This window comes from Talpa europaea, assembly GCF_964194135.1.
Source record: "Talpa europaea genome assembly, chromosome: 10".
Classification (NCBI taxonomy): Eukaryota; Metazoa; Chordata; class Mammalia; order Eulipotyphla; family Talpidae; genus Talpa; species Talpa europaea.
Window position 1 is genome coordinate 24,826,322 of NC_140077.1, and position 23,552 is coordinate 24,849,873.

At 35.2% G+C, this 23,552-nt stretch overlaps 1 protein-coding gene across 1 annotated transcript in view; it reads right to left on the bottom strand.

Moving 5' to 3' along the window:
• TBC1D12 (TBC1 domain family member 12) overlaps positions 1–23,552 on the bottom strand; it is a gene marked incomplete at its 3' end in the record, with an annotated part of 87,428 nt that overhangs the window by 9,582 nt on the left and 54,294 nt on the right. The window contains exons 4-9 of the mRNA XM_084245110.1: positions 15,008–15,090; positions 12,230–12,347; positions 10,884–10,990; positions 5,675–5,755; positions 2,492–2,580; positions 1,620–1,691 (exon numbers count right to left, since the gene is read on the bottom strand). Of these exons, the coding sequence (XP_084101236.1) occupies positions 1,620–1,691; positions 2,492–2,580; positions 5,675–5,755; positions 10,884–10,990; positions 12,230–12,347; positions 15,008–15,090 (550 nt within the window). The remainder of the gene's footprint in view (positions 1–1,619; positions 1,692–2,491; positions 2,581–5,674; positions 5,756–10,883; positions 10,991–12,229; positions 12,348–15,007; positions 15,091–23,552) is intronic.

Here is a 23,552-nt window from a genome sequence, read left to right on the forward strand (position 1 = left end):
GCCGGCAGCTTCGCAACCCAGCGCTCAACCGCTGTGCCACTGGGGAGGCCCGGATACTTTTTTAAAGAAAAATATATCTTATTTTAAAATGTCCATATTTAACAAGTATTAAAAATTAAATCCTTTACAATTAATCTTATGATGAAAAAATGTGAAGGGGTCATGTGATGTTTTACGATTCTACTACAACATGAGCCAGACAGCTTAAACTCTGTTCAAATTTTACTTTATAAGAACTTCATAATATTGGGCCTCCCTGGTGGCGCAAAGGGTTAAGACACAACCTATGAAGCTATCCGCAGCCAATGCAGCATGAGTTCGATCCCTGGCCAGGAAGGTGACCCACATGGCACAGCAGACCTCTCCTGACTCACCTGCTGCTCCCCTCAGCAGTGTATTTCAGTCAATCTGCTATTCTGTTCCCCACTCTGTCTCTGGTGGATCCTCCCATTCCCCACGCTTCTGGCCTGTACCCCAGTTCTTGTATGCATAAATAAATAAATCTTTAAAAAAAAAAAAAAAAGAACTTTATAATCTTCCCAAGACTGGCACTTTCCCCTCTTTACCATCATGCTTTTACCACAGCACTCATATCCTTTTTAAATTTACATAAGATATACTGTGTGTTGTTCATTGTCTGTCACACCATCTAAATTGTAAATGTGAGAAGGAGAATAATCTTTCTTTCATTCACTGAGGTATCTCAAGAGCCTAGAACAATGTCTGGCATATAGCAATAGTCACACAATAAATATTTGCTGAATGAAGGAAAGAGGATACAAAAAACATGCAACAAAATAGAGTAAGTTGTAACAGAAAGCCACCCTACTGTGTGGTCTCTAAAATTCTTCCAGTTTAAGACAAAGGTAAAAAGATGAAGGTGCTATGACTTAAATCTTATGACTTTATGACTTTCAATTTGTAATTTCACGGCAATTTGAAGACTTAGGTTTTTCTTTGTTCCCTCTCAAACTCACCTAAATAACAGCAAAGAAAAAATACTAAGTGAAGAGAACAGAGAATGAAAAATAATATAAACAGTAGATAAAAATTATCAACAGCATTTTAGAAATTTCTGTCTAACTAAATGGAGAATTCTGAAACCAAACGATCAGCAGGAGAGGACACCAATAAACAGCAAGCCAATTCAGCCACAAAGGCTGGAATGCTTAGGAACTAAAGTTATTAGGTCTCTGAAAGTAAGGGAGAAGACTCAAATTAGGATTGTTAGAAAGTCTGCAAAATGAGCCAATTCCCTTCTCCATGCTATCTGGGCAGATGTCTGTATTTTTCTCAAAATGGCAGGATCTGAGAGATTTATTCTGCAAAGGCAATCAAGAAAAGAAGGGTTAGGAAGAAGGGGATTGCCCACACTGACGGCAATGGTAATGTAAGTTTATAAACTGAACGGTAAAATCCTGAGCTGTTTTCTAGAAAGCTGGCAACCAGACTTATAAGTCCCCAGTAGAAGATGGGAAGATTCCTTTGTGTGTATAAATTAATAGGCTCAAGAGAAAAGGGCATATGGATACAAACAGTTGGGACTTAATACAACAAAGTATCAAAGATACTTTGATAAAAATATAAGTAAAATGGCTATATTCAAATAGCAAACTTACATAACCAACATCAGGTCTGTAACATGTATACGCCCCTAAGACACTGTGTAAGACATCATGGTATGGGCCACCCTTAGAAGAGAAAAAAGAAATGTCAAACTATACAAATAATTATCTTTAAGCTAATTCTTAATTTACATGTGAATAAACTTTAGCATTTCCTCAATGACTAATTTTAGTATATTTAGTCATTGTCAAAATATTCTAAATACATGCTATCAAGATGTTTTCTAAAGTATTAATAAAACATATTTAATACTACACAACAACAAACAAAAGCCAAGTAAATTCACTTGAAGGATATAGCAATATATCCACTTATGGCCAATTTTAAAGATTAGATTAGGCACAATAAGATTATAATGAATACAGGTTATTCCACTTCATATAAGACAATTTTAGCAAAGAAAACCATCAGCTACAGTAAATTAACATTTATTCATAAAAAATAAAAAATGTATCTCAGTTTGCCTAAAGATAGAGGGATTCCACGTATAAAGATTTTAGTCACAATAAAGTATATGTAAAATGTAATCATTCTCTTATAAAGTATTAGCAATTTCATAACAGCCATTGCACAAAAAATACCCATTTCTTCCCATTTCAATAGTAATTCTGAAAAATTTTAAGCTATCAGACAAGATTCGTTATATTTTAATAATTTAGAAGGCAAAAATTCAAGTATCCTACAGAATAAAAAGGAAATTCACTTTCATGGAATTTCCTCAGTACCTTCTACATAAAAGACAGTATGTGCTTTAAAATTTTCCCACTAGTTTTTGCGTTTTAAAAAAATAAAACCTTGTAGTTAGAGAATTTGTTCTCTTCAACTCAAAGTGAAAAGGTAACACAAACTAGTCAGAAACCCTCACCTTCTGAAAAATGTAGAGAGATGGAAATGTACGGGATATGTCCAACTTAATCAATTCCAGACTAGCCTCCCGATCAGCAACAGACACACCTGCATTTTCTAGGAAGATAAAATTACAATGATTAATTGATATACAAACTTCAATCTTGTAACCACAGAATGACACATAGCATATTATTTAAGGAAGCTTAAAAGCTGAATACATAAGAGACTTAAAGAAATGAAACAAGCTTTTGCTAGACCTTATCGCTTCTTTTTAATGATGAAAATATCTATACATGTATCAGTTATAAGCTGAAGGATTTCTGCTTCTAATTTTTATAGAACATAGGGGCAATCTACCATTCACACAATGACAACAAAGAAAAAAACAAATAAACTTCCTTTTTAAAACAGGCATTAGAAAGTTACAGATTTAGAGAGGTGTAGATGATTTAAAATCCCAGAGGGGAAGAGCCTTTCCTAGGTGAGTGGATTACCAGTGGCCATTTTTCTTTCTAGGAGCATCTGCCAAGACTGGGCATGGGCTCAGATTGAGCCAGCCATGGACAAAGGTACTCTGCTTGAGCAAAGAAAAACCAGAAGAGTTTTTCATGACCAAGTAACAGTGTGTGGTTGAAAGGGTTTTGAGGACCCTAAATATGGATCTGGCTTTCCCTAATGGGCTTTTTGCTGAGTACTAATGTCGTGCAGAAGGCTAGGTTAACAATTGAGAACGAAGTGACCCAAAATCAAACGATCATTAGGAGAGTGAGAATGTCTCATTGGAGAGGGACGCCTATAATCAAAACAGGATAGTTCTTCCAATCAAGAAATTTGAAACTGAAGATTAAGTCCATCTAAGCTGCAAACTTTCCTCAATCTATTTTACTTACTGACAGAACTGAAGTGATGGCCCAACTGCCTACCAGGAAAGAGCATACTTCCTTTGAAGAGGAAACATCAGCTTCAGTTTATAAACTTTTTACATACAATGAATGCCAACCAATTTTAAAACTTAAGATATGCAAAGCAGCCGGAAAATATGAGATAATCAAGGGAAAAAAATAAGTCAACAGAAAAGACCTACAGGTGATCTAATGCTGGCATTACAAGAAAGCTACATGTTATAAATATGTTAAAGAATACAGAGGAAAGATGGGGAGAAATGTATGGGATAGAAGGGTGAAGAACTCCCACAAAGAATTATCAATTTACAAAAGAAACCAGGTGGACATTCTAGATTTGCAAAGTATAAAATGTGAAATTAAAGACTCATTGCAGATTTAATATGGATATAGGAGAAGAAAGGATTAGTAAGCTTGATTACATGTCAACAGACAACATTTAAACTGAGGTACAGAAAGAAAAAGATTAATAAAAATGTATAAGAGACTTATGGAACACTGCTAAATGATCCAACATTCATGGAGTTGGAGTTCCAGAAGAAAAGAGAGGCAGAAACAATATTTGAAAGTTAATAGCCAAAAAAATTAAATAATAACTACAACTATAAACACCAGGAAGAAATCAGAAATTTCAATAGAATATTGCTCCTGATTGGAACAATTATTCATTTAATTTCCTACTAAGTACAATTTTTGGTGACAAAATATCTCTGAGTAAAGGCTTACAAATGAAATTCTTATACTTTCAATATTTTGAATTTTAAAAGGATGAAAAAGCTGAGGTTCTGATTAAAAACTTCTTATATCATTATTTTCCTCGCACTTTTAGTTCCCACAAATAGCTGACATTGGGATGATACTTAGGGAACCCTTCTGGAGATCCAGTCATCTCTCTGACCTTGTTTAGTCAATTTTCCCATCCCACTGTTCACTTTTCTAAAGCAGAAACAAGGGTATTCAAGGAATTTAACAGAGTTGTTCACATATTCATAGAAGATCCCTATGAGATATACAATTTCTCTACACTAAGCCATGTTCATTTTTAGTTTTACTTACAAGCAAGAGAAGAGGGCTTTGTTTTCTCTGAAGTAGAATAGAGAAGAGTCAGACAAATAGCACCCCATTATTCAAGGAAAAGATATAGTTAACTAAAATGCCTATAATAAACTATAACAGGAGAAAAAGTATTCCTGCTTTCTCCAAATTATTAGGAAAAAAATCAGTGTGAGTGGCGCAAAAGTGGTCTATGAATGAAGTCAACAAAGCATAAGGCATGATAAGAATTATAAATACTTGGAAGTGAGTGAAAGTCAGTGGAATGGGGAGATAGGAGATCACAAATGAGGCGTGACGATCAACTGTCTTTAAAGAGTTGGCTTAAAAGTACTTCGTCCATAGCTTAGCTATTATAAATAGTGCTGCTATAAACAAAAGGTTGCAGGTGCCCTTTTGAATTAATGTTTCTGTGTCCTTTGGGTAAATACTTAGGAGTGGAGTTGCTGGATCATATGCAAGCTCTATCTTTAGCAGGTCAAGAAATCTCCACACAACTCTCCATAGTGGACCGTTTTGCACTCCCACCAACCCAAATGCCCAAAAATAGATGACTGGATCAAGAAGATGTGGTACATATACACAATGGAATATTACTCAGCAATCAAAAAAGATAAACACATGCAATTTGCAGCAACATGGATGGAGCTGGAGAGGATCATACTCAGCGAAATAAGCCAGAAAGAAAAAGAAAAATACCAGATGGTCTCACTCATAGCAGGGATTTAGAAAACCTAAATACGGGACCTGGAAAAAGACTAATTGCAATGAAGTAAAAATCAAAATCAACAAGCAACTATAGACCAGAGACACTACAGTGGGGGGCGGGGGGAGGAGAAGAGGGATTAGGGTCAGAAAAAGGAGGTGGGAATCGTATGGGGAATATAACCAAAATGAAAATGCATACATTATGCAAAAATGAAAAATTATGTAAGAATCATATAAAATAATTCATTTAAAAAAAAGTACTTCATCCAATTAGTCTTACTATTGTGATTAAATCTTGGGTTCTGGAGTCAAACAACCACCTAGGTTTAGGTATCACAGCTTCATTGCACTGAAACTTAGTTTCCTCTTTTATCATTCAGGATAATACTACCTACTTAAAGGACTATTAACATTAAAGGAGATAATGTATGTAAAGCAAGTACATACATTATGCATGACACATGGTAAAAATCACTATAATCTTCAGTGAATAGATTTTCATCCAAAAACTTTCATTTAAAAAAAAAAAATCAAACCTTCTGTATCATTCTCTGAACCTGATTCACTGAAGCTTTTCCACCGTTCTTTTGCTCTTGAAAGGAAGATTTCATAAAGTTCTGGGAGGAAAAAGAAAAATTCATAAATAATAGGAGAAAATATATTTATGGATTTTTACTTTTACTTCTAAAAAATAAAGATAGAAATCCTATTATAGGCCAGCTCTCCCTTATATAGCAGGTATCAAAAATGTGGCAAACTGAAGTGCTTGATTCTATCAATGCTGTTTATTACACAACCAGAAGATAACAAGTACGAAAACTGCTGAGTGGTTATACAAATATCTAAATACAAAACATCTGTGAGGTAGGAGGAAATGTTTCTCCTGAAAGAGTGTCACTGTGGACTGGCAGAAATGTAAATGTTTGGCATTGGTCAGACCTAAATTCAAAATCCAGCTCTACTACAATTATGACATATGGTACTTTAAGAAGTTATTTGGTCACACTGGAACTTGGCTTTCTTGGTCTGGTTAGTGGAGAAGCTAACACCTACTCACGGTGTTCTACCTACGGTGTTACCGATGATTAAACACTATAATTTACATAAAGTTCCTGACACCTTGCAGATCCTCATTAAAAGCTAGTTTTTATTTTCCTTTTCTCTTGAAACTGTTTTTTTCTATTATAATATTGCTATCTAAAACCACCTAAGTTATCTAAAGATACCCAAACTTAATTCACACAGGTGTGGTCAAATAAAAATGCTACCCCTAACTTTTTACTTTAAGTGTAAAGGATCACTCTATGCTTCCATATGCAGGATCTCACTAAAACTTCAAGAAACCAAAATTTTTTCTCAGTTTTCAATTTTTTTTAAAGATTCATTTTATTTATTTATGCATCCAAGAACTGGGGTGTAGGCCAGAGGTGTGTGTGGAGGGTGGGTAAGAAGATTCACCAGAGATAGAGTGGGGAGCTAAACAGGCAGATCTACTGAAACATACTGCAGAGCGGGGCAGCAGGTGAGACAGGAGAAGTCTGCTGCACCATGTGGGTCAGCTCCCTGGTGGGGGAAATTGAATTCATGCAGCAGCAGCTAGCAATAGCTTAAAAGCACTGAGACTTTAACCCCTGTGCCACCAGGGAGATCCTCAGTTCTCAAATTTTAATTATCATTATTTTATAACCATTACAGATATTTTGACTAATTATCATTATTTTATAACCATTACAGACATTTTCAATTACTTAAAAAAGTAAATTTCACTGACAGAAAATAATAAATATTTCTTGCCCAGATACCACACCAACATTTATATATTGCCCAAAACATCAAGCAAAAAAAGATTCTTTTTGCTTGAATTACTCTTTTAAAATTTTAATTTTAGGGCCTACCTGTCTTACCCAAGGGGTTAAGACACAACTAGGAAGCTATCCGTAGCAACTGCAGCATGAGTTCAATCCCCAGCCAGGGAGCTACCCACATGGCACAGCAGACCTCTCCTGACTCGCCCGCTGCTCCTCTCAGCAGTGTATTTCAGTCAGTCTGCCTGTTCTGCTTCCTACTCTGTCTCTGGTGAATCCTCTCACCCCTCACACCTCTGGCCTGTACCCCAGTTCTTGTATGCATAAATAAATAAATCTTTAAAAAAATAAAATTTTAATTTTGTTTTCTAAAATTCAAATAGTACAAATAGTTCAGAGTGAAAAATAAATTTGTTTCCCTCAGATGATATGCTTATCTGAGGCGCTCTCATGAACATTTCCACAAATGAAAATATGCACGTAAAAGAATATACATATATTGTTGCCTTAAAAAACAAATCACAACACATTTTACACACTGAACTATTGCATTTTGCTTTATTATATTAGAGTTTTTCTGTACTAGTAAAATAAATCTGCTTTAGCTTTTTTTTCCCTAACAATTGCACAGTATTTCAATGTATGACTGTATCATTGTTAAGTATTCTTTATCGCACAAAATCAGATCACTGTAAAATAGCTGATGAGGGTGTTTCAAACAGACTTATTATTCTAATCTTTTCTGCCTTCTCTTCACTTTTCATTACAGTCAACCCTTTATACTGGTGGGTTCCATATTAATATGTCAAAAACACTTACTATGTAAGTACATATGTAGTACATATCTAAGCACATATGTGTAACTACTATGTAGGCCTATAATGGCGGTGTTTGTATAGAACATATAGATTTTTCCTTTTTGTCTTTATTCCCAAACAATATAGTATAACAACTAGTTACATAACATTTACATTGTATTAGTTATTGTAAGTAGATGACTTTAAGTCAGAAGATGCAAATATTACAACATCCCCTTAGGATACTAAGGGATGACTACCACTAATAGTTTGGAAAGAAAAAGTTAAAGAAAAAAAATCAAACAAAATGTTTATTATTTGTGCTCACCTTCATCAGTGATTTAGTAGGAAAAAAGGCTATGATTCTAATATGTAGCTATACCATTTATTTTGCAATTAGTATCAAAGTAATGTTCAGATTTTTTATTTCAAACTGATTCTAGGTCAGATCCAATTTCACTATTCTCCCAAAATTTTATGATTATCTTGGAAGCAGAAAGGCTCATTAAACAAATCCAACACATGGAAATCGCAAAATCGATCCACTAGTAAAAATATGACAATCCATTTCAAAATACCAAACACCATCTCTACATAGAAGACTGACAACGCTTAGCTATAAAAAGATCTGCATCTCAGTTATGAAATTCTATGCTTGACTCCTCATGTCACACTTAGTTTATTTTGAACCTAAAAACGTTGAAGTAGACTTAATGAGGTACCTTGAACTTGAACAGAGAATACCTTGAGATCAGAGTATGTTTAAATTTTTTTTCTTCTGAATAGGATAGTCAGCAAATTTTACTTTCACTGTAATTTTACGTACACTATTATAAATAACTTTTAGAAAAATCCTTTAATACGCTAATGATCTAACACACAAACACAAACACATTTCATAAATGAAGAAAACTAAGACTTCTAGATGTTAAGTAATTTGCCCAAGGTCACAAACCCTAATACACAGTAGACCCATATATAAACGACATTTGAGTGAGTTTGGTGGCCTTATTCTTAGTTATTATTCTCTAACGGTCATAAATTTCATGAAAAAACTAATGTAAGAGGTAAGGAATCAAACCATCAGAGACATTGAAAGTAAACAAAGTTATCAAAAGTAAATTTACTTCAATAGAAATTTAGCATTTTTCCTACCACTAATGGAAACCTAGAGAATGAATATCCATTTCATTCCTGAATACTTAACTGTTTAGCAGAGAAAACAAATGACCCAGTTATGTAACAAACTATAAATTTCGACCTTAGGAAAAAAATTTGTTTGTTACAGTATAAGTAAAAGTTAATACCAACTTAACCAATATCTAACACCTAAATTATCAGGATGCCTAACATTTTAAAACCAAAGTTCTCAAAAAAAAACATACCGGAAAGAAAACAAAGCTTCCAACAATCACCAATACATCATCCCCTTATGTGTATACAAAACATTTCCAATAGGCTCAACAATAGGATTTTAACATCTAACAGAGTTCTGAGTATAATGTAAAAACATTTCTTTTTAATGTGTTCAAAGTACAAATGGTAAAAGAAACCTGTTTTATTTAAAGAGAACAGTTAAGTCAAGTATAATCTAACCTTTTCTAAGCTGTTTGAAATTCTAATTTCTTAAAGAAAATATTTGAAGTTCAATTAAAATAATATTTTCATTAAAGATGAAAATCAATTTTAAACATCATACATAATCATGCTATTAAAAGTTGGCATCACTTTTATGACTAAGCATTTACATTTTTATTGTTTTTCTGTCCAATTACATATAATGCTGACTGCTGCAATGAACATTTTTGTAGAAAACATTCTGCACCCAATCCCGATTACTCCCTTAGAGTAATTTCTTGGAACTAAAATAAAGAAGTCAAAGGTTATGATTTTTGAGGCTTTTGGTAACTATTTCCAAATTACTTCTAATCATATTTTCTGTAGTTAATTCTCATTCATTTTAATCACTTGTAACTTGAGAGGTGAAAAACAGCACCTTGACATTGTTTAAACATTTGTGTCTTTGGTTTGGTTATCACCAGGAAACAGTTAAATAAATTATAGTACAGCCAAACTGTGGTAAACAGTGCAGCTATGGTACGTATAAGGCATACTCATATGTACATGAAGGATGCTCAAAATAGATTATACTGTTTAAAAAAAAAAAAAAGCAAGCCACAGAATAATCTTATAGCACAAACTCCTTTTTGTGGAAGGGGGGAAAAGGGGAAGAAAAATAGAAGTCTTAAAAATTAATATATAAAGACATACGCATTTTTATGCACATAGAAAAAATATGTGGAAGAACATACACTATATTACTAATTTATACTTATACCTGGATCAAGACCAGCAGTTTGGGTAGAAAAGGAGAAAGAAATGAAGCTTATACTTCACTACTGCTTGACTTCTCAATAAATGTGTAAATAAAAAGTTTTTAAAGTAACAGTAACAATATTTATATTAGTATACTACAATCCCTAAGACTTTCTGTGGCACCAGTGTCTGTCTAGCATTATGATTTATCATTTGGACCTATTTACTACTTTTTAATATTAGCTATTTATATACCCCCTATTTGATATACTAATTGTATTTAATTTTTAAACAGTCATCAAAACTACTCTACATTTTAATCCTATCCTTCATGGTTTTAAGAAACTTAGAACAATAATTTGAGAATCTTCTTTTTTTTGTTTAACTTTATTTTTTTTAAATAAAAAATACAGAAGGACTGTTTTGGAGAGATGTAAAAAAAGAAATTTCTGGCCTTCACCCAATTTTTTTTTTTAAATAAAAGGGAACTCTTCCTACAGTTACACTAATTTAAATTTCCTTGTATATATAACTGTATCTCTAGTACTACCTAGAATCCCAGTTTTTGAAATTACCTGCAGTTATTTTTGTGTCAAGAAATTGATTGTTGTAAACTAAAGGAAAATCAACAAGTCTATTTACATAATATGAAATATAATAACTTACTGAAATCATACCAATTTTTAGAGGGGAATATAGAACGAAGCATGCTCTTAAAAAGAAGCTATACGGTAATAAGTTTTTAAATGCCCAACCTACTAATCTGCTTTGTAACTCTGAAGATAGCTATTTGTATATGTGGGAGTAACTGAATATAGAATACAAACCAGGAGTGATATTTAGTTCATTTCCTATAGCTAGACTCCAAACTTTCCCACGAACACTAGGGGGCAATCCCTGCCACCACAATTCTCGAACTCTTCTCGTACTACGCCTAGAATTAAAGGGGGAGAAAAAAGGAGAAAGTTACTTTTTATACCAAAAATACTGGCTGCATGATGGTTTACCCTAGTCTATGGTTAAGTGATCAAATGATTTTTAAGAACATAGAGCGTAATTTATGTGATACATTCTTTCCTTTGGTTCATGGTTGTAGACAACAGAAACCTAAAAAAACTAGTGTCCTAAAGGACAACAGTATATAAGGAAACTGCCTTCCACAGCTGCCACTTACACTAACAATACAATGAGAGAATCAGAAATATGTGGACAACTTTGAAAAAACAAGATGATGTTAAATACAGTAATATAATAATCTGTTGTCAATTCAGTACCAAAACAAAATCACAAAGTCTTTACTAAAGTAAAGCCCTAGTCTTTGAGAGGAAGTGTAGTCTGCTGAAAGAGTGTGGGCTTTAGGATCAGATAGACCTGAGTTTAAATCTCGTTTAACTATTCATTAATTATATAACCTTGGGCAAATCACTTAACCTCTCTGACCTTGACTTCCCTATAAGTAGGAATAAAGGGTGTAAGAATCAAATGTGATTATGTAAAGAGCCTAACGTAATATTTGTCACACTGCCAATATTCAACCATTTCCCCAAGCATATCCTACACTGCAGGTATTGCAGAAGACAGAACCTATAGTCTATTCTAGAGGGAAGATGAGGCAAGTTAAAAAAAAAAAAAAAAAAAACCTCAAAAAAATCAAAGGCAAAATAGGGCATGAAGTATGTTAGTCTCAAAATATAACGGAATATTACAGAGGGAAATACATATACTATATTCTCCTGATTATGAGAAACACACTAAAAATTGCTTTAATATATTTAAGATTTAATAACATATTTTGCAAGGAATATTTTCTTTGCAAAAACCTGCTATTACATCAGTAGTACATTTTATAATATCTGGTGTATTAGAATGAAGAAAATATGGTAACTGAGGAAATTAAAAGTTTCATGTATATAAACTAGCATGTCAGATGGGACTTAAAGAATATGTAAGATTTTGACAGACATAAAGGGTGTCAATAAAGGAAGTAGGTATTAGAGATTAAGGAATTTATCAAAGCAAAGGCACAGAGATAAGTATTAAATATTTCAGACTATGGTTAACAGTATAATTACTCAGAACATTTGAGAAACATACTCAAAATATTAAAAAGATAAATTGGAAACATGAGATCTTTGGAGACAGACTGGAATTCAGGAAAAGTCTGCTTACTTACATTACTTCCCAATTGGGCAGGATTTCATTGATCCAAATTACCATTGCACTTGCAATATTTTCCTCCTGTTTAAATCGTTCCTTCATTATTTTTTTTCTTTTATGCGCTTCTTTAATTTCTGTTTTAAACAAGAATCATTTCAATATCAAAAAGTTAGATCAAACCCCCTCTCTTTCTACTAAGTCTACAAAAGAGGTTTTCTGAAAGAGAATAATCTGATAACAGTAAGGAAAGAAAATAAAAAGATGGACTCGCAAAAGGAAGGGGGGAGAGGAAGGAGAGGAAAGAAGAGGAAATAGGGAAGAAGAAAAAGAGGAAAAAAGGGAAAGAAAATAAACTTGATTAAAATAATTTTGAAAATAACATCTCCAATTCTACAAAATAAATGGAACAATGAACAGAAAAATCATTTAAATTGCCCTATTGCATATTCTATTTGTATTTATAAATTAAAATTTGCCATGAATTTACTATATAAAACAGTTGCCTTTTTTCATATCAGAGGTTTATGAGTTTCCTCACATGACATTAAAAAATTATTTTGCCAATGACACTGCTACAGTGAAACTTCTTTAATGTTTTCATTTTAGATTGAAACTTTAAAATGCCCCCAACACATAGACATACACACAACACCCTCTGAAAACTGGAAAATTTCAGAACAAAAGAAGCTTCACAAACAGAGAAGTGAGTTATTTAGAACTGGAGGGGTCCTCAGAAATCAAACTGCTTTCTAGTTGTGTTTCACACGGTACCTAACAAAGCATCTTAAGGGGCAAGGCGGTCAACTAAACAGCTCCACATTCTTGTTTCACATATTCAGATTCTACGTAATATTTCTCTAGAGAAGATTCCACTGCTTAAAAAGAAAACATTTTGAAGGAGAGGTTTGAAAGTCTAAATCTAGTCGAACTGCTGCCCACATTTTACAGATGAGAACAATAACTTCAGTTATGTTTAGAGCATCACATCCAGATAGTGTCAAACATGATTAAAGCTGTGACCATCTGATTTCCCAATTCAGTGTTATTTCATTCAGATTTTGTTAGGATCATCTACTTATCAATAACTATATTAAATGTTAATTAAATAGAAAAGTCAGTGTTGACAATCAATTAAAAATTTGAATGTTAGAAATGAACATATTCAGTAAAATTAACTCAGACAATGCTTAAATTAGTCCTTTTAGAAAGATAAAACTAGACAAGATTTACTAGCATTAAAGAATTAATTTCCAAAATAGTGACACAAAGTAGAACTGTATACAATTCTAACACTCCATTCACTTAACCCAAAGGAAAAAAAATATTGCTTGTTAATAAGGCATATGCCTAAAAAAAATACATACCTGTGTAATATATTCTAAAAAATGTATCCTGGACTACTGGTAGTTAACAAATAAACACTGTTAAATTATCCTTATATTTTGGTTGGAAGAGAGAATAAACTGTGAATTTATTTATTTGTTTGTTTGTTTGTTTATATTTATGAATACAAGAACTGGGGTGTAGGCCAGAGGTGTGGGCAGTGAGAGCATTCACCAGAGACAGAGTGGGGAGCAGAACAAGCAGATCTACTGAAACACACTGCTGAGGGGAGCAGTGGATGAAACAGGAAAGATCTGCACCATGTGGGTTAACTCCCTGGCAGGGAATCGAACTCACACTGCAGTAGCTGTTAACAGCTGTGACTTTAACCCCTGCAGCACCAGGGAGGCCCCCTATATGTGAATTTATATATGAGTATATACATTTATATTCCTTTCCAAATGACCCAAATGAGACTACAGAAAACTTCATAAGCCATAAAAGCAGATTTTAATTACAAGTCATATTTGAACCATATAAGAAAGTTATCTTAAAATGTTAAAATTATTTAGTTACAAAATATAAAAAACCTAAAAATTATAAAAGTGAATTTCATTAATAAATTCATGAATGATGCCTCTGTTTATAAATTAAGATAACAGTAGTTGGGGCCTCCCCTGGTGGTGCAGCGATTGAGTGCTGGGCTGCGAAGCTGCCCACAGCCTCTGCAGCACCGGTTCAATCCCCAGCCAACAGCGAGGGTCCCACATGGCGCGAGAGACCTCTCCTGTCTCGCCCGCTGCTCCCCTCAGCAGTGTGTTTCATCAGTCTGCCTGTTCTGTTCCCCACTCTGTCTCTGTTGAATCCTCTCACCTTCCCACGCTTCGACTGTACCCGTTGCTTATATAAATAAATAAATAAATAAATAAATCTCTTTTAAAAATTAAAAAAAAAAGATAATAGTAGTTTAAAGTCTATAATTGCAATTATAAGGTTTGAAAAAGTACATGATCCTAATATGACCTTTCATTTCTCTCTTTTTTTAGAAGATTTATTTATTTTTTGCATACAAGAGCTGGAGTGTAGACCAGAGGTGCAGGGAAGGTGGTGAGAGGATGCACCAGAGACAGAGTGGGGAGAAGAACAGGCAGATCTACTGAAATACACTGCTGAGGGGAGCAGCAGGCCAGACAGAAGAGGTCTGCTGCACCATGTAGGTTAGCTCCCTGGTCGGGGATCGAACTTATGTTGCAGATGCTGCCCATAGCTTCATAGTGCTGAAACTTAACCCTTTGTGCCAGAGAGGACCATGACATCTCACTTCTCTTTAAGAATAAATTTAGGAAATCAGCATCATCTTACACACAGACTTGATCGATTTTACCAACCACCCTCCTTTTGAAATTAACCAATTAGTTAACTTCCTGTGAAAGTCAGTATATCAACTAAAATTTAGAGTTAAATTTCATACCTCGTTTTTTAGCCTCAGCCACCATTTCATCATATTCTTGTCGATGACGTAAAGCTTCTTCCACAGATTTGGCAGGAAGATTTCTGGGGGAAAATTTTTCTTTAAGTCATTTTTTAAAAAGATTAACTTTAACATGTATTACTTTATTTTTATAGATAGAAACAAAGAATCTCTAAACTACCCATATCATTTCATACGTTAAGAAAGCAAACAGTTTAAAAGAACTCTGCATTATGAAAAAGAATCAGAATCCAGATTGCTAATAGTTGATATATATATGTCACATGTATATATGCTTACATATTATTTAAACATGTCAAATCTTAGCCAATATTTGTTGAACAAACTTACCAGAGTTTTCTTAATTTTTTGATATATCATTTATACATAGTAATATTTACATACATATAATCTGAACAGATAGAAGTACAATTTGACTAGTTTTGACAAACCTACATACCCGTACACACAATCAACATACAGAACAATCCCATCATTCCACAAAGCATTCTGGTGACCCTTTTGCACTCAATATTTACCCGCTTCATAGGTGATCACATCTCTGTTTTTTATTTCTTAGTTTTAAGATATATGACAAACTTTAAAATTTTACATTTTACTTCTTCTCAAATTAGTCAGATTCCTCTGCAATGTTGTGGCAGGGAGGAATAAAAGCTCAGATTTCTGCTTCAGGCCATAGTCTATTAAGAGTAACCAGGATTACCCTGATCTTAATTTATTGAAAACTGAGCAAAATACATTAAAAACAGTTTTTAGATACTGGACAACAGTCAGTACAACACAGTGATCCTTATAAAGGAAGCAAACAAGATAATCCTACAACTACCTGAGTATAAAGCCTGGGGTTTCCATAGTCTGTTTCTATAGTCTTCTTTCATGAAGAGAATGCCCACATAGAATCCATCAGTTTTGTCGAGTTGAAGAAACAGAGTTTGAAGTTGCAGAGTTTGAGACAGCTAGAATTTGCAGATCAGAGAACCAGACAGAAGGGAGATAGAGAGGAACCCTCTCAAGTCTTTGAGTTCTGATCTATGCATGTATATGGTAGCCAGAAAAAGAAACACCAAAAAGAATAGGAAGAACATTCTCAATGATCACACTGAACCAGCTAGAGTAGAAAGACCACTCAATAGATAGGTTATCTGGTAGAGTCCTTAGAGTGTGACTCAGTAGTAAGGATAAATTAGGCCTAACCTAAGGCTGTTTTAGAACACCTCTAACAATTGTTAGATCAAAGCATCTAACCAATTCCAAGTAAATGGTATGCAAAAGGTCAAAAAATATATAAAAGAATACAAAAAAGTCCAGCATACAACTGTTTAAATCACAGTATCTAGTACATGCACCCCCCTCCAAAGAAAAATCACCAGGAATACAAAGAAGCAGAAACATACACTCCATAATAAAACCAATATTACCTTAGTAAAAATTAAAATAAATACAATCCATAATAAGTTAAAAAAATCAATCAACAGAAAGTCAGATAATGGTATAACTCAAGGATGATAAAACTGCTGTTATAAATATACTCAAGGACCTCCCTGGTGGCACAAGGGGTTAAGTCTCAGCACAATGAAGCTATCCACAGCCACTGCAGCACAAGTTCGATCCCTGGCCAGGGAGCTGACCCACATAGCACAGCAGACCCCTCCCGTCTCACCCACTGCTCCCCTTAGCAGTGTATTTCAGTCAATCTGCCTGTTTTGCTCCCCAATCTGTCTCTGGTGAATTCTCTCACCCCCACAACTCTGGTCTATACCCCAGTTCTTGTATGCATAAATGCATATATGCATAAATAAATAAATAAATAAATAGATAAATATACTCAAGAGGTAGAAGAAAGCACGTGTAAGAGAAACTCAAAATCTAAATCAAACTTTGTTTTCTAAAATGAAAAACACAAAGAAATGGGACTCACAAGTTTTACACTGTATGAGAAAAAAAAAATCAAGTTAATTTTACAATAGAAACTATACAAAATGATATAGAGGATAAAATATCCCCCCCAAAAAAAATAAGCCAAAGTGAGCTGAGAGACCTGAAACATTATCAAGCAATATACTATATGTCTCATTAACATCTCAGAAGAAAGCAGGGAGGGAGTAGAATAAGAAATAATGGAAGAAATAAAGGCTAAATTTTTCCAGAGTTAATAGTAAACCATAAATATACAAATACATTAAGTTCAAAAAGAAAGAACATGAGGAAAAGCACATCATATTCAAATTCATGAAAATCAAATGTAGAGAAAAATCTGAAACTATTCAAAAAGTAAAAGAATTTACAGACAAAAGACCAGCATTACAAAAAATGTTAAAATAAAATGCAGCAGAAGGAATGATACCATAAGGAAATGTAGAGTTTAATAACCTCTTAAAAAATAAAAGGTTAGGGCCTCCCCGGTGGCGCAGCGGTTGAGCGCTGGGTTGCAAAGCTGCCCGCGGCCTCTGTGGGGCCAGTTCGATCCCCGGCTGCTCCCCAGCCACCGGAGTAGGGTCCCACATGGCGCACAGACCTCTCCTGCCGCCCACTGCTCCCCTCAGCAGTGTACTTCAGTCCTTCTGCCTGCTCTGCTCCCCGCTCTGGCTCTTGTGAATTCTCTCACCCTCCCGTGCTTCTGACTGTACCCAGTGCTTGTATAAACAAAACTAAACTAACAAATAAATAATAAAAATAAATAAAACATGCCTCCATAAAAAAAATAAATAATAAAAGGTTAAAGAAAAAAATAATAAAATGTATGGTGTATAATAGTTAATTTTATGTTAACTTGGCTGCAGAATGTGTGTCCAGTTATTTGAATAGCCATTATCCATCACCAAAAAGGTGAATAAGGAAGAATTCAATCCTTCTCCTATTCCTCTCCGTATCCCTTTCCTATATTCCTGTATTTGAAGTTTCTATATTTGAAATCTTCTGACATTTAATATACCTAATGCTATTAAGAAGTTTTAATTATAAAAACCTAAGAAGTCAGTAATTATAAATGTTTCTGAAAATTACAGAGGCAGAGAAAGGAAAAACAGCATCAATTCACAAACTCCCTTTCCTAGGGTAAACTTATCCTCTCCTCATAATTATCACTTTGACTTATGGAAGAGGAAGTTTCCATTATCAATTCCATGCTGAAAAAAACACTGCCTCTTTCTCCACCCCCTCACAGAGGCTACTTCATAGAGGAAGTAATGGCATCACCATAAACCACTATAACCAAAATCAAGAGAACCTACACAAATCTCTGCCCCAGCTTACTGGCCTATGAAAATATGGGCATTAGTTGGCCCAAAACCATTTGGTTAGTATTCTGGGAGACAAAAAGTAGGAAATGTTCTTTAATATCCAAGTTGCACCCATGTACTCTCATCTGATTTCACCCTGAATAAAACTGAAGCTTACATTATGACTTGCTCTCTATATCTATTTCCCAACTGATGTAGAAAAAAGAGAGATGAATGATTAGGAACCACCAATATTCCAACATCATGGAAAACCTGTTCACTGGTTTTAGTTACATAAATGTAAGTCATATAAGTTGATTCCCCCAAAAATGATCTCTTCAAATTTCACAAAGTGAACAAACTTTTAATTTAAATCACATCAGGGCCTCCCCGGTGGCACAGCGGTTGAGCGCTGGGTAGCGAAGATGCCCGCAGCCTCTGCAGTGCCGGTTCCATCCCCGGCTGCTCCCCGGCCACCAGAGGAGGGTCCCACACGGCGCGCAGACCTCTCCAGCCACCCGCTGCTCCCCTCAGCAGTGTACTTCGGTCCTTCTGCCTGCTCTGCTCCCCGCTCTGGCTCGGTGAATTCTCTCACCCTCTCACGCTTCTGACTGTACCCAGTGCTTGTATAAATAAATAAATAAATCTTTAAGATGAATGAATGAATGAATTAATTAATTAAATCACATCATCTCAAAGATGAGCGGAACGGTAGCTATCAGGCTGAATCTCTGTATTAGATCTGAATAAACTCATATGGAAATGAAATAGAAGCAAAATTTATTATATTAATTTCAGACAATAATACAGTGAAAAAAGATTATTATAGCTGTTTATACATATGTGACACAAAGGTCCTTTTAAAAACTTACTGTATCTTGTGTATTCAGGTTTCAATTTCATGGAACTACTTGCACAAGTCATAAGAAAAATTTATAGCAACAGTTAGCACTGAACGTTGAAGTCAAAAAAGGCTTGAAGCAGAAATAAGATCATTGCATTCTAAGTGGGGGTAATAACAAGAGCAAAGGCATGACTGCAGACTTAAAAGAGACCAATCTGACTGTAAAACAGAGTATCATGTAAAGAAAAATTTGTCCCATACAAAGTCTAGAATACAGGCCTCCCTGGTGGCGTAGTGGGTTGAGCGCAGCCTTGTGAAGCTGTCCGCAGCCTCTGCAGTGAGGGTTGGATTCCCGGCCACCAGGGAGATACCTACATGGCAAGTCAGACCACTCCTGTCTCACCCGCTGCTCCCCTCAGCAGTGCTTTCGGTCTGTCTGCCTGTTCTGCTCCCCACTCTGTCTCTGGTGAATCCTCTCACCTTCCAGGGCCTCTGGCCTGTACCCCAGCTCTTGTATAAATAAATAAATCTTTATTAAAAAATAAAAAATACAAAACTTTCACATGTTCTCATAACTAAATATCTTTGTTAACCAATGGAAAAATGACTATGAACATATTCATAGTATTGGAATTAGAATTCTTTAATATAAAGGAATGCAACAAGAAAAAGAAAATAATGTAGTTATGTCTAGTCTTTTTTATTTTTCACAACATCTAAAAACTATTCACCTTTGCCTTTTTGGATCTAGATTCTATTATATATATATCAGGACAATGGACAGAACAAACTACAGACCAGAAAAAAGATATGGATTTTTTTAACACTGAAGGAAAGAGCAGTCAAAAAGAAAAAGAATAGATTCAGAGAACCCAAGAAGTAGAAAAGGAGTTAATAACTATGCAATGTTGCTTTAGGGAAGATGTACTTTGTTTGATAACAAATCCAGAGACACTATTTTTCTTTACAATTTTTTTTTTAAGATTCTTTTTTTTAAAGATTTATTTTATTTATACAAGAGCTGGGGTACAGGCCAGAGGTGTGTGTGTGGTGGGGTAGGGGTGAGAGGATTCACCAGAGACAGAGCGGGGAGCAGAACAGGCAGACGGACTGAAAGCACTGCTGAGAGGAGCGGCGGGCGAGGCAGGAGAGGTCTGCCTCGCCATGTGGGTTGCTCCCTGGCCGGCCAGGAATTGAACCTGCATGCAGAGGCTGCAGACAGCTTCACAGCACTGCACTCAACCTGCTGCACCACCGGGGAGGCCCCAGAGACACTATTTTGAAGAACAGCACCATTGTAGAAGGCTGAGATTGAGGAAGACAGAAATAGGAAGAGAAGAATTTAGGATGTGCTGAGTATTCAGGATCTACATCTATCCTTGGGTCACAGCTGTAATCTAAAAAAAATTAAAGCTGGGTCAACAAGATGTTGACAAAGGAGGTTCTTTTACTTTGCTTCCAAGCAGAACATCTAATAGTTAATGATAAGGACTTTACAAAGAGAGTTACACAGCTTAGGGTGAAACTGAAGTGCCCTCTGGCAACACAACTGCAGACAGGAGCCTCTGGAGAGATCCATGCTTCACTGAACAGGAGAGGGTAGAGAGAGACTCCTAGAGACAGGAGTCTGGGGAGGAGAATACAAAAGACAGAGCTGCCAACTGAGAAAGAAACCTCAGGGAAGGGAGAGCAGAAACAATGCAGAAGCACACACTCTTGAAAATGGGGAGATAGTACTGAGGAGTTTGGGTGCCCCAGGCAGGCTGTCCCAGATATGGAAACAAAGAACAACAGAGAGCACTTTACACTACACAATCCTTTCCCCAAACCTTGGAGACAGTACTGACCTCATAAAATGCACTAACAGTGCATATTGCTGAGTCTCAGATCTGGAACTCCAGAGAAGAGGGATAGCAGAGGTGCTACAAACACTAATAAGTCACCACCTCATCCTAACTCCAAGCACATTACCAACTGTGGTTGAACCCCTCAAGACCTCTCCCCCACTCTGCTGACTCAGCAACTGCAAAAAACCAACAACAACAACAACAAACACACACACACACACACAATTCAAATCAAACTAAGCACCACCTAAGGAAAAGCAGTTGAACACTCTAAATGTAAAGGTTCTCTAAATGCAAGGAGATCTACACCAAGATACATAGACATGAAACTACCAAAAGTTCAAGTCAAAGAAAAAATATATTTAAGGTGGCTGGGGCAAAAAGCAGATAAATTATAAAAGTACTCCTGTCAGGTTTTCATCAGAAGGAGATTGCCAGTAATAGACCTATTCTACAAGAAATGTGAATTGAGGTCTCCTATCCAAATCAAAGAAAAAAATCCACAAAAATTGAACAAGGAAATAGAACCAGAAAACTAAAGATAAAATTGCAGTAGAAAGCTCCCAATTATTAATCATCACCATTAATGTAAATGGAATGAATTCATCTATCAAAAAGGCATGAGTGGATGGCTGGATAAAAAAAGAAAACCCAACTTTCTGCTGTCTCTAGCAGACAATCTGAGCTAAACAGATAAACATAGGCTCAAATTAAAAGGTTAGAAAACAAATCCTACAAGCAAATGGTACCCTAAAAAAAGCAGAAACAGTCCTATTTATATATATTAAATAAAATAGACTTGCAATTAAAAAAGATTAACAAGAGACAGGAATGGACACTATTTAATGATTAAGGGATATACATCAGAAGGATAAAACATTCAACATATATATCAAATCAAGGAGCATCAAATATATAAGACAACTTTAAATCTAAAAACACACCTAGGGGGCCTCCCTGGTGGCACAAGGGGTTAAGCACCACACTATGAAGCAATCCACAGCCTCTGTAGCATGAGTTCGATGCCCGGCCAGCCAGGGAGCAACCCACATGGGGCAGCAAACCTCTCCTGACTCGACCGCTGCTCCCCTCAGCAATGTACTTCAGTCAATCTGCCTGTTCTGTTCCCCACTCTGTCTCTGGTGAATCTTCTTAAACCCCACCCCACACACACACACCTCTGGCCTGTACCCCAGCTCTTGTATACATAAATAAAAATAAATCTTTAAAAAAATTAAATTAAAAAAAATAAAAACACACATAGGCAACAACATAAAAATAGTAAGGGGCTTCATTGAGCTTACGTCAATGGACAGATCAACCAGACAGAAATTCAACTTAGAAACAACAGTTTTAAATGAGGAATTAGATTAGATGGTCTTGATAAAAGGCACTGCATCTCCAAAAATGTTGGAGCATTCTTCTGAAATGCACATGGAATATTCGCAAGGATACACCAAATGGGGTCACAAAACAAGTGCCAATAAATTCAGAATGATTCAAATTATATCAAATACCTTCTCTGATTACAGTGGTATCAAACTAGAAATCAATCACGAAAAGAACGTGAAGAAAAATCCTCAGATATGTAGAGACTAAATAATGTGCTACGGAAGGACTATTCAATCCATGAGGAAATCAAAGGACAAATTAAAAACTAGCAGATGAAATGAAGACACAAACAACCTACACCTATGGACACAGCAAAAGCAGAGATGCAAGGATAGTTCAACATACAAAAATTGACCAATGTAATTTACACCAACAAAAGGAAAACTAAAAATGATATGGATCCTATCAATAGATGCAGAGAAGATATTTGATAAGCTTTAACATCCATTTATGACAAAAACTTGAAAGAAAATGGGATAGAAGGAACACAGCTAACATCATACTCAAAGGAGACAACTGAAAGCTTTTGCTCTAAGATCAGATATAGGGAAAGATATCTACTTTCACTACTACCGTTCAATAGAATATTGGAAGTTCTGGTTTGAACAACTAGGCAAGAGAAAGATATAAAAGGATTCCAAATTGCCACTGCAACACAAGTTCAATTCCCGGCCAGGGAGCTACCCACATGGTGCAGCAGACCTCTCCTGACTCGCCTGCTGCTCCCCTCAGCAGTGTGTTTCAGTCGATCTGCCTGTTCTGTTCCCCACTCTGTCTCTGATGACTCCTCTCACCCCCAACTCTGGCCTGTTCCCCAGTTCCTGTATGTATAAAGAAATCTTTAAAAAGAAAGAAAGAAAGAAAGAAAAACAGAAGTAAAACTATCACTATTTACAGATAACATAATATACACAAAAAATTCTGAAGATTCCACTAAAATACTATTAGAAACAATAAATCAGTATAGTAAAGTGGCAGGCTACAAAATCAATGCACAAATACTTGTTGCATTCCTATATGCAAACAACAAACTAAAGGAGGAAGAAATCAAGAAAATAATCTCATAATGCATCAAAATGAATTAACTATCCAGGAATAAACCGAACAAAGGAAGTAAAAGACCTCTACAACAAATACTGTAAGATATTAAAAGAAACAGAAGACACACAAAAATGGAAAGATATTCCTTGCTAATGGATTGGAAGAATTAATATTGTTAAAAT